Source organism: Microplitis mediator, chromosome 1 (genome assembly GCF_029852145.1).
Source record: "Microplitis mediator isolate UGA2020A chromosome 1, iyMicMedi2.1, whole genome shotgun sequence".
Lineage (NCBI taxonomy): Eukaryota > Metazoa > Arthropoda > Insecta > Hymenoptera > Braconidae > Microplitis > Microplitis mediator.
This window is the reverse complement of record NC_079969.1, coordinates 4,271,871-4,284,802: the sequence shown is the minus strand read 5'-3', so window position 1 is coordinate 4,284,802 and position 12,932 is coordinate 4,271,871. Positions and strand designations below refer to the sequence as shown.

The 12,932-nt window shown below is 32.9% G+C and overlaps 1 protein-coding gene across 2 annotated transcripts; it reads right to left on the bottom strand.

Annotated features, from left to right (window-relative positions):
* Positions 1-237: 237 nt before the first annotated feature.
* LOC130669226 (receptor-type tyrosine-protein phosphatase beta-like) lies at positions 238-12,926 on the bottom strand. 2 transcript variants are annotated; one of them, XM_057471977.1, is made up of 18 exons: positions 10,902-12,926; positions 8,978-9,513; positions 7,691-7,972; positions 7,291-7,557; positions 6,929-7,213; positions 6,527-6,853; positions 6,135-6,455; positions 5,294-5,626; positions 4,945-5,235; positions 4,513-4,710; positions 4,081-4,186; positions 3,732-3,958; positions 3,584-3,660; positions 2,641-2,898; positions 2,405-2,553; positions 1,728-1,863; positions 1,572-1,638; positions 238-1,172 (listed from the first exon to the last, which is right to left on the bottom strand). In XM_057471977.1, the coding sequence occupies exons 2-18, from the start codon at positions 9,498-9,500 to the stop codon at positions 1,033-1,035; spliced, it is 3,987 nt and encodes a 1,328-aa protein (XP_057327960.1). In that variant the 5' UTR covers positions 9,501-9,513; positions 10,902-12,926; the 3' UTR covers positions 238-1,032. The 2 variants fall into 2 exon arrangements, 1 of the variants encoding a protein (XP_057327960.1); XR_008990143.1 differs by lacking the exon at positions 238-1,172 and having other exon boundaries at positions 1,728-1,858.
* Between the last annotated feature and the right edge of the window lie 6 nt (positions 12,927-12,932).

Below are 12,932 nucleotides of genomic sequence, written 5' to 3'. Positions count from 1 at the left end.
CGATCATATTCTGCCGCCATTTTATTTTAACGTACGAATTTTAATTTTTCTCCAATTTTTTTGGATTGAATTTCAAAAAAATAAAAACTTATTTTCGAATAGTCGAAAATTAAGAGTACATTCTGTCGTTCTGGTGATGATACTGAAGTTAGCTGACGTCTAATAATTTTTTTTTTAAATTAAAAAAAAAACTAACATTATGAAATAAAAATAAAATGAGCAATTGAGGTGTGGACTTTTGGATTTTTAAACTTTTTTATTTTTTATTATAACTTATTTAAATTATTTAAAACACTTGATTACATTTTTTCATATTCATTTTCTAACTATTTAATTACTAATGACTTTTATTTATTCTAATTATAATTCTCTTTTATTTATAATTTTTATAATAATAAATATCATTTCATCATTTAAAACATCTGCTGTAATGGTGACTTTTTTAATTAGCTAACTAATTAATACGTTGCCAGATGACATTACATGTACGGTTCTTAAATACAATTGTCCCTAATCAGTTACTTTAGCCAGAAATTGACAGTAATTTGACAATTAAAATTACCAAAAATTTGCTGACCAAAAATTGACAGCAAAAGTTGCGAAGAAAAATTTGCGGTTCATTTTTCTTCAATTTAGAGGTAACTTTTTTTTTACTAGCAAAAATACCCTAATAAAAGTTTCCTCGAATTTTTCGTCAAATGTCCGTCAACTTCGGGCTGTTCCGTTTTTGACGCAAATTTTGATACAACTTCTGAAGTGAATTTGCATTCTAATTCGGGTAGTAAATTTACGCCAAATTGTATTACAAGTTGTATGCAATTGTCGTCAAAAACGTCAAAGCTTGAAGTTGACGGACATTTGACGAAAAATTCAAGGAAACTTTTGCTGAGTAAACTGTGCTATCAGAGGTAAGTCGTCTATGACGTTACAGTATTAGGCCTATACAGATCACCCTGTCAGTACTTAATTTTTTGAGGGTTATATCAAACAACAATGATATTGTTCTGTATTGTTTATATTGATTCAAATTTGCTAATCAATGTCGGCTTCAGTACCAGGTTCAGTACTAGGTTTCACACGGTCGACATCCTTGAACAAGTTTGACACAGACGAGTCCAGATTGTTCTTCTCGGTATTATCATCACGTATTGGTCTCAGGTATGGCAGTTTATCTAAAAAAAAGAATAAATACATATTAGGGTGGGCCAAAAGAACGATTAATTTTTTTTCTTCAAAGTTATAACAAAAATGAAGGTGCAAATGACAAAAGCAAGCTCTAAAAGTATAACCTCTTAATTTTAATATTAAGAGTTAATATTTTTCTCCTCGACGGAGGCGAAAAGCGTCAACTTTTGTCCCGCTTTGCGAAACGAAGTTGGTGCTTTCCGCCTCCGTCGAGGATACAAATAGTATTGACACCTTGGGCAGTAAATAAGAAAGCACCAGATCACATGTTTGTTGATCTCGGCTTCGCCTCGGCAAACAATTACATAAGATCTGAGACATTTCTTACTTTACTGCCCTAGGTGTGTAATATACTATTTCTAGTTAAACTTAATGTATATACTTACAATTTTTCGAAAAGTGAGGATTTTTCAGCACTTGTTTGATGCAGTTATAAATAAAAGTATATTGACTCTAAAATGAAAAAAAAAAATCAAATATTTAAAATACCATCTCAACATACCGTTGAAGTTATCTATTGAAATAGAATAGGGAAATCTCACTTCACGCTGAACCATATTGATTCTTTGTTGTCTCAAACGATAAACGGTACCAAACACGTCCAACTTCCGATTATCCTTCAGGTGTTGAAGTATAATATCTATAGCTATCAGTGTTCCAGTTCTGCCGATGCCTGTGCTACAACAATAATTTTTACAATTGAGGGTTTTTTCATGTAACACTACAAAAAAATATTCATAAATAATCATCAAAACTATCCGGCTATTGAGCTGTGCTAATTAAATAATTTGATTCTGAAATTCATTGAAAAATGTGTAAGACGAACTTCCTCGTGAGATTTTCATCATTCGAGTCCATAAATATTTAAAACGTAATTAGAAATTTAAAATCTGGAAATATTAAAATACAGTCGAAGTCCATTGAGTCCGATTCCATTAACTTGGAACTTCCCTCGATCTTGACCCCTACTAAGACCTACGCTGCCTCCCTCCCCCAATGTTATACATTAGTATGTGTCTGTGTGTATTTATATTATCATTCATGTGATGTCAGAGCGCATGCGTTGTAGTTTGCTCTTTTAAGGAGAAGAGGTATTCGATAAGCCGTAATTTCTAAGAGATTTTCGCTCCTCCGTACACTAATTGTCCGAGTCAATGGAATTCGACTGTATTCAGTTAGAAAAAGAAATATCCGTCCGTGTAAAGTCTTCAGTACTCACCTGCAGTGAATGATGACTAAATTTCTACTACTGTTTATATTGCGTCTCATAATCTGACAAAAATTGATCACAGCATCAAAATCTTCGGGTACGTCGTGATCAGGCCAATCTTTGAATTGTAAATGGTTTAATATTCTTTTCTCTTCACCCTTTACAAATAAAAATATTTGAATAGAAAAATATTGTATCTACGGTAGATACTAGTTTCTTTGTTTCCAAATACAAATGATTAGAACCTTTTGAAGAACTAGTGTTCTCTGAGTGTAAGATCTATAGTCAAATTCCATCGAACACCTTATCGACATATTTTCATAAGTAAAAGTTTCACGAATCGTTGGAAAATATTGATAACATTTTTCTTTGTTTTTTTCTATGAGCAATGTGAGCATAACTATGAGCTTGATGTTATATTGCTCGACCATACGCCAAAAGTCATAGGTCGTTTCTTCTTTTGGTGCTTGACATGCGATATATTCTTCCTCATTACTAAATCCCTGAAGAAATAGATTTATTACTTAGTTAAATTATTTAAAGTATCTAATTACTAGGAATATATCTGACAGAAATAGTATATTGAGTGACAAGGGATGAAAGAAGACGATTTCAGACTAGGGTGAGGTTGGCTGCCCAAGCCGCAGGCGAGGGCTAACATCACCCGCAGTCTGAAATCGTGTTTTATCCCACACACTATATTTTTCATGATTACCTGCATCGGAACTTCAAGATTCAGTGTCAGCAGCCAGTAAGAAACAAGTTAATTTCAAGCCGATGATGCGGAGAACTATTAGAGAATGAGAAATATGTGATTTACAGTCACTTATTAAATAGTAAATAAGACAAAAATATTATTTTCACTCATTTTTTAATAATTTTATTTGGTTAATTAAAACTGTCACTTAAAAAATGAAATGAGTAAACTGAAGTGACAAGTTAACAAATGAGAGTAAGAAGGCTGCAAATGAACATTAAATATAACTGACACCGGGCAGAAACAATTGTGTTTCTTCCCGCTGTATGAAGGTATTTTTAAATTACGAATTCGCTAGCAGTTGTTTGCAGCATTGGATTGAAATTAGCTTGTTTTGACGGGCTGTAGAGACACTGAAACTTCAAGTTTCGATGCTGGTATCATGAAAAATCTTTTTGTTGTGTTTCTACTTTCCATTAACTTTCTATTACCTTTATAAAGGATGCATTAATATAATCACTATTCGGATCGTTATCGATTATTTCTAATTTGACTCTTGAAAAGTCATCTGAAATCATGTAAAAGTCAAATTATAAAACAAACACAATTTTATACTCATAAAAAATATAACAATCATACACGGAAGAATATCAGTGTATCGATTTTTCTTTCTATTCGCATGAAGACATCCCGCATTCGTTGGCATTTGTAAGTCTAAGCTTAGAGTTTGTAACAACTGGAATTCATTACTAAGTTTTCCAGGATTATCAGCCAATTGCTGGCAATGAGTAATAAATTTTCGTCGATTTAATGGAGCAGGTACTGGAGATCCTGGCATCTTTGAATTTAATAAGCGTCTGATTACTCTAATAATGTAGAGATACCAGAGTATAATATAAAATTTCACAATGTTTGATGAAATTTTCATACTTAGTTATTAATGCTAGAGTCAGATGTTAACATATATGGTATAATTACATACACTTACGTTTGAACTGACCACTTTTTCATCAGAAGAAATAAAGTGATTAATACTCCCAAAGTTAGAATACCAACGATTGATCCGATTATGGTAGCAATTTGTAATTCTGCATCTGTAAGTAATAAATTTACGAATGCTGGTATAATTTTTAAAATATTTGGTGCAGTCGAATTCCATTGACTCGGACAGTTAGTCTACGGAGAACCGGAAATTTCCTGGAAATTCCGACTTATCGAATACCCCTTCTCCTTTAAAGAATAAACTACAGCGCATGCGCACTTAATCTACATAAATTATGCATATATGTATAAGTATGCACAGCCATAGACAAATGTACAGCATTGGGTAGGAGACAGCGTAATTCGTGTTAAGGGTCAAGATTGAGAGAAAGTTCCGAGTTAATGAAATTCAGTTACAGATTATTATTTTTTAATTTACTTGTTTTAATTGTGAATATTTCCGAATCTCGATATCCACCGTCAGTAAACGCTCTCATTCTTATATCATACCAAGTATCAGATTTCAAAGGACCATTGCAATATGATCTTTTACTTTTTGATAATTCCGGGCAAGTTTCCGTATCTTCCCCAATTTGGAATTTCACAGCTCTCAGTTTCCCATAGTCTACTACGTATGCTAAGTAAAAAAATAAAAAATATTAAATCACCAATTTTTCATCAATCGAGGAGGGTCGGTAGTAATTTTTCTCAAACAAAAACTCTAAACGCGAAATGAAAAACGAGGCTCAATGCATCAGTCTTTTATCTAGAACTAGACATTTTTATTTTTTTAAAAGAAAACCGGGCAAAGTTTCCGTTTACGGAGTGGGCGCGACTATGATAGTACCGTTATTATTTTTGATCAACCTACGGTGATATGAATCGTTGCAAAGTTTTGCAGCTTGATAAGGAACAGTGAAATCTTTTTGAACGGATTCAATCCATGAAGCGATTTGTGGCCACTCTCCTTCTTTTAAGTCGTTTCGAGAAAATCGTTTATTATTATACCCAATTTTTGAAACAATAATCGCATAACATTTTATTTCACCATTGGTATTAGGAAATAATGGAAGTAAAATGAATGCTGAGTATGTTGTTCTTCGTGCTTTGAATGGATCAATCGTAATCTGATTGATGTAGGCAGCATCCGGATCTGATGGAACTTTATAAAAATACTATAATTTATAAAGTATTTAAACTCTTATTACTTCTGTACTTACTTCCGGCTGGATACAGCGATGTTATTCGTTCCACAGCTCCTAAGGGCTTAACATCTTTAACTCTTCCAGCCACAGAAAACTGATACGTATATTCTTCTTTCAATAACAGCTTAATGGTACAGATATCATCAATGCATATTTGAGACTTGATTGTTTCATTAACATGGTGATTCAAACAACTTGTTCGAACTCCAACTCCTGTCAATTCAAAAACTTCGATTTTCAATCCAAAAATGTGGCATGGAAGCCCCCATGATAAAAACGCATCTGGAGGACGAATGTTATCTGGATTCTTTTTCAAGGAATATTTCAAATTTGACACGGGTCCTGGCGCTGATAACAATCAAAATAAAATAATATTAAGAAAACTTATCCATAAATCGTAAGAAAATCATTGAACTCTTACGAGTTTCGAAATTCTATAGACAACAAAAAATATGTCGTGTGTCATATGACGCCCGAGAGAGTTTTTCTACTAGAATACGTTAAAGCTAACAAACAATGTGTGTAGTTATTTTCAAAAAAGGCAGAGTAATGGACTACTGTGGATAGGAATGGTCACAGAGTGTCAAGAGGACGAAACTCTGACTTCCGTCCACCAGAAAAAAAAAAATTTCTGTTCCTCTGTAGACTAATTGTCCGAGTTATAGAAATTCGACTGTACATGATGATCAAATTTAAATTCATAAGGAAAAATCAATTCCAAGGAAGATCGTGGCTGGGTCAAAGCTAAAAATTTCAGTTAGCGTCCAAATTTTTAGTTACAATATATATAAGTGTCATAGAATTTACGCAGCCGATGCTGCGGGTAATGGCTAGTATACCATATAATCAAACTTACCACCAGGTAATGTTGAAAACGATATACTCTCACTAAAATTGCTCCAACCTGCTGAAGTTTTTGCTCGTATTGACGCTCTGTGATTTGAAAAAGGGACTGCACCCTCGTATAATAATAGCAATGTACTGCCGTTTAGACGAACGGTATTCTCACTGATATCCGAAATATTTTCGCACCATTTTGGTTGATGAAATTTGTAATACCATGTGAAGTTGACTTCAAAGTTAACTATATTACCCGGAAGATAAAGTGGTGATTTCCATGCCAACTCAAATTTTTTGTCGGTTATATTGAATACTGCCAATGATGGGGGACTGGGTACTGAAACATTGATTATTTAGGTATACTGCATGCAAATTATAAATTTGAATTAAGAGGCATCAAATTCTTACTGTCTTCTGAAGTCTGTAGTAAAATATAATTGCTTTTACTACTGTTGTAGTGAGCATTAGAAGTAATACTAAAACACTTATACTGAGTATAAGGTGTAAGATTTTTTATTTTAGTAGTGACTATTGTTTGAATACATTCTTCAGTTATATGCTTAGTAGAGGTGCTGTTCGTACAGTTGTATCCTATACCAAGAACTTTATTGCAATAACAAAATGTTATTACTTTCATGTTTTCACAATTATTGGATTCATTAATTACTAAAATCCATGCGATTGAAATTTCATTTCTTCCTGATATAGAAGACATGTAATCAGGGATTTCTGGAACTAATTTCAGGCATATACATTTATGAAATTGGTGTCAACAAATAAGAAGTTAAAAAGCACTTAAAAATGTTTTACCAGGAGCTAACGTTTTGTTAGAAAAGAATAAATAAGGATCACAATCATTTCCAAATTTATCTACCGGAACAATAATGATATTATAAATACTGCAGGATTGCAAATTATTGAACTTTATATGGTATTCAGTTGTTGAATTTGTTTCAAATGTATCGTTGTATGGATGATCTTGATAAATTGTTACTTGATAGACCATCACACACGATGCACCTATTGGTGCAGTCCAAGTTATATTCAAAGAATCATGCTCAGCTATAGACCAGGCAAAAGATGGCGCGTGTGGTTCTGAAATATTTAGAACATAATTGATTAATTAATTCCGTATTAGATATATAAAAGGTGAAAAAATTCCATTTCATTACTCAAATATCCAGTTACTCCAATTATGCCAGTACTGCCAAATTCCTCACTTTCTCCATAAAAAGTTACTGTGAAATTATATGTCGTACAGGGCAACAGATTCGTTGCATTGTAGAAAGTTTGTGTAACGTTAGCTTCCTCACACTGGTATTCACTGCAATATTTAATCACAGTTTTCGTCACACAATCGCTTCCTGGGATACTCCAACTGATTTTCAACCAATCCGTACCATTATCAGCGATTTTTAATTTCAGGGAGTTTGTTTCGACTAAAAGAAATGTTTAGTAATAACTTTACTTTATTTAAATTTCACAGTGCTGAAGTAAATACCGTGATTAGGATTCACTATGGTCGTGTTATTTAATTTGAAAGAAACATCCAAAAATACTGTTCTAACTTACCAATTAATCCAGTTGTACCAATTACGACACGTTCTTGTCCACAAGTACCATTTCTAGCCGGTAAAACATGAATGTCGTACTTAGTACAAGATTGTAGATGTGTAATTGTATAATTTTCAGTTTCTTTATAAGTATAGCATTCGCCTTCAATACTTTGTCCACGAAACCACTTAACAACATAGTATTCGAAATCAGTATCTTCGTTTGGAGGCTTCCATACTACAGTGAGCGATGAATCATTTGGGTTTGTTATCCACAAATCTCCGACGATCAAATTGTATTCTGAAAAATATCGAACACAACGATTATAGAATACAAAACACCAACCGCTTACAAGAAATGGAAATGTTTGATTGGAATTGAAACGTTGGAATGTATTTGAGCTGGTAAGTGTGCTAAAACAAACCCAAAAAAATAAATAAATAAAAAAGCGTGCGAGCCTTACACATAAGCTCACGGAAGAAGTAAAACTTCCATAGCAGTTCGTGTTAGTCGTCTGGTTTTCGAATTTATACGTTTTCAGTCTGTAACAGGATGGATTTTGTCTGGTCTTTAGTATTCGACACGTGGCTTGGAAGCAAGGAAATCCAACTTCTACCACCGACATTCTAGGAGAGGCATAATATGGTGACTGAAGACTTAGGATACACGATCTGATTCATGTTCATGACTTTGCGTGTCTTGATATCGAAATCTCTAAGCTCCTTCCGGTCCATTTCAGGGCCCTGAAGCAGAGTAGTTCTGGGACAACAAGTATGTTTGTTGCGGAGAATTTTTTCTTGCCAGAAAGCTCTGAAGACCAGATCATTCATGTAGCAGGTGTATGATCGAATGTTTTTGATCATTTGGAGATCCACTGGGTATTCATGGGTACAGCGGATGGTATCAGAAATAGACAGCAGTGTAATGCGAAAGAACAAAACTCAAAGTCACTTTGAAAAACGCCTCTTTTGTAGTGAACAACTTCGGTCATTCGTTCGTTCCACTTGTAATGTAGCTAACTTATTCCAATAAGATAGCTTTAACTAACGATTTGGCTTCGACAAAATAAGAAAATTGCAAAGATCTATATTTTTATTTTGTAGAAGGGTTAATATTACCCGCTTTTCCAAACATTCGAGACCTGTCAAATAAATTACGGTAAACATATTTTTTTGTCAATCGTCAGTAAAATGTGTCGATAGTTTGATAATGAATTTATTGAATGCTCAAAGCGTCCCTCCCCCTCCAAGCCATCAAGCAGCAATGAAATTTTCATAAAAAGTAACTGCTTGAATTAATTCATACCTGCACGAAATTGTGCGATCAATATGTGATCGTTAGAGCCTGCTTCAATACTATTAGTCTTATTCTTAGGATATATAAAATCATTGACGCACAACGCAATCTCCCGTTCCAATGTTGCTCTATTGATCGATTTATGAAATACGCTGTTATTAAAAGACATATCATTGGTATGAGATATGAACTTTGTCATCTTTGTTCGATATTCTGGTAGTGATAACGCTATGTTGTTTTTGTTATTTTTCAAAAACAAATCGTGGCTTGTTGGATCCATAGAATTAATGATATTTTCAGTCTTGCTCAACGTTGTGTTATCTAAAAATTTTCCATAACCAATCGCTTTTGATTGATTTGAATTAATTTTATGGATTAATGGATTTTCGCGATGAATTATAGTGTGATTAAACAGTTTTTCTGCAGAATCATTTTGTTGCAATGAATGCAAAGCTTGTAAATGAATGATATATACTAAGAACATCCAACAAACGTACGGGGTTCTAATCCAATTCCAAGTTATCATAAACATTTTCTGCACTACTCTGAAAAAAAAATAAATCAAGTTATTTACATCGAAGGAATGATCACATTTATATAATTGCATATTATAAAAAAAACAAGACGTATGTAGAATGGATATTTCACACAAGCTTTGAAAAATAAGTCCTTATACAGGCAGATACTACAAATTTATAAATACATATATTTGGGTCATTCCACTAAATAAAATTTTTTCTAAACTGTGACCCCCGTGGATCTTCTTCAGGAAGCGATACAAATAGAGAGAACTTTTTTAACAGTAATAGCACGAGGTCGTGTTACCATTTTATCTCGGGACGGCCTGTTAACCAATTCAGGGAAATGTTGACACGAACGGGCCTTGCGAAGTTCACGTCTTCCAGTCTCTTTATTTCTTGAGGAAAGGAATGTTGGTCCCACAGAGGTTTGGACTCGTGGAGACTGTGGTTAGACACCACGCGTCTATGGGATGAGTTCTTTGAACTCACCTTCGGTTAACGGCCACCTTCGGTCACTCGATTATATTTTTCGACTAAGGGTGTCATCTGGAAAGGAAGTAGGGGCATCGCAACGCGTGTATACCAAAAAGGGTGAGGAGTCAAATATAAAGACGATGATTACAATCGATAGATAAGTTTCGCATCCCGAGACAATGACTAGATGTACCGGGTATAAAGTCAATGATCGTATCAAGTAAAACAACAATGAAAACGATGCTTATAATCGATAGAGTGCCAGTTGCTATACTCAGAATAGCAGCAATGACTCGTGTTTGGTAATGACCGAGAATTCGGATTATCAGTTATTACCTTGTGTAGCCACATAATAGCAGCACTTTTCGGTCTCATAGTCATAATTCAAATTTTAACTGATCAGAAAATTCGATGTATAAAGTCAGCTACCACAATTAGCACAAGAAGACTTCAAGTAGACGTCACACGTTCGTTTAGCCAATCAAATAATTCATTCATACGACAACTCACCACGTGCTTGACGCCATCTTCTCATCATTCTTTCTGTTTGTCCACAGCCTACACTCAACAAGTGCACTTAGGTTTGCTACAGATCGACGTATTTAATTAATTTATTCGAGATCAATACTCAATATCTATACTCGTTACTCAGTTAATTACTACTTACAGAATTGTAGCTCTGTGAAATTTAGAAATCAACAATAACTGCTATGGCTTTCTCTCAAATAGCTTTCGATTGCAAATTTTTAGATAGTTTTTGTGAAAAGAACTTCAGAGCCTACAACATTAGTTTTAAGTAACGTTATTAACTTTTAATCGTATGATTACTTCTACCAATTCGATTGAGATTTAACGTTATTTTAGTGAGATTTCCACTTTTATTCTAAGGGCTTTATGGCATTTTTATTATTTGATTTCTTTTGAACACTGGTACTTACAAAAAAGTATTCTGCGATTGCTTAAAAAGAAGGATTTATCTTAGACGAAATATCTTGAGATTTTATACTGCTTGCAAAATTTTCTTCTTTTAAAATCAGTCATTAGTAAAACAGTTTAAAACGAAATGATACATCACATACATTAGTACAGTAGCAAAACATTGATACACAATAGAGATACACAATATTTAGAGAATAAATGACGATTGGATTGAACGTTAAAATAAAAGACACCGATGTCTGTCGGAATAACTTCATAAACTGATGGAGAACTTTTATCACATCAAAATAAAACTGATGAGATAGGCGAATATCTACCGACATATTTTACTTGTTTGATGATTTAAAATATAGTCTGACACTTCTCTTTTAACTGATAACGTTGATAACAAATAATGGTTTCGATATTATTATCGCTGTTCTGGCTCCTTATTCTCTATTCTTTATGAATACTTTTGTAGCCTTGCTTATAAATAATTCTTAAGTTAGTAATCAATCTTAGTATCTAATATAAGATATGGGAAAAAATCAGATTGAAAAATTAGTACTGTCGAATTCCATCAAGTTTGAACTTCCCCTTAATCTTGACCCCCACTACAAGTTACGCTGTCTCCTACCCGATGCTATCTATACATATATATGTACATACATATATATATGTACATACATGCATTTCTACGTCTCTATCGACTAGCTGTCAGATTTAACGAAATTCGACTGTATTTTTATCAAGACAAGCATCTCCGTACGAAAAAGTGCATATAGAGTCTAAACATCTCATACCTGCGTCAAAAAATACTTTTAGATTAAATGGATGAAGAATAAAAAAATTATTTTATTTTTAACTTCCTGCTAAGAAAATTGAAAATTTGTCAAAAAAAGAAAAACTAAAATTTATTGTTTTTAGTCTGATTTCCAAAAATCGAATTGTTATTGAACGTCATTATTTTTTATTCCTAGTAATCTAGATTATATCTTAATTTTTTGTTTGTTTGGGTACACAAAATTGATTAATTAGAAAATAAATATCATAAACTATATTCTTGTATTGCCATTTCGAGAATATTGTTTTTACTATCATTTCTAAAGCCTATTCATTTGGTTATCGAGTTGATAAAACCAATTGTAATTATTAAATACGTGCTCTACGTGTGGTTTAATAATATACTTAGTTGAATCAACCAGTGACAATCAGCAGGATAAAATATAAATATATTTAAATTTAAATTTATCAACCTGTATGAGCTTTGTATTGTTGTGTTCACTTTTACTAGTACACTTTGCAATTTGTTCTCGAAGAATATTTCTGAATCAGCAAAGTTCCAAGCTCTGTAGAAAAAGTGTCAAGTTATAATTGTTTCTGGTAATAGACTCAAAAAATAAAATTGGAGTACTCATATTTTTCTGTATTATTTTCTATGAAAAACAATAAATATAACTGGTAAAATGTGTAACAGTTTTTGAACGATTTTCACATCAACTGTGAATTTGATCTAATTGCAGTTTAATTTGTTGAGTGACATTGTTTTCAAAAATGAAAAAATCCAAAAATGAGTCAAATACGAGCGCGAAAAATAATTGCAGACCTCGACCAGTGGAAAATAACAAATTGAATATATTGAGACAAATGAGATCAAATAATTTATTTCGTACGAGCAGATTTGATTACAATCATAATGGATCATCGGAATCGACTTCATCTGATACGATACTCTTAATGGATAACTTTGTGTGCCCTCTGTTTGATATAAATATTTTAAGTGATAGTCAACTACCAGAATATCAATTCGATTCCGATATTGATCATACTTTTAGTGAATTTTCAACTTGTAAACATAAATTTGAAATTATATCTCATCAATCACGTGCGGCTGATGAGCTTTCTTCTATTATGAAAATCTGTAAGAAATGTAATGCGGTATTTGCTGATAAAAGTTAATACAGGGATCACGACTATACAAATTAGGTTAAAATATTCCTGGAGAAAATCATCAAACATTATTCATAAATCTCAAAGTAGTAGTCTGTCGC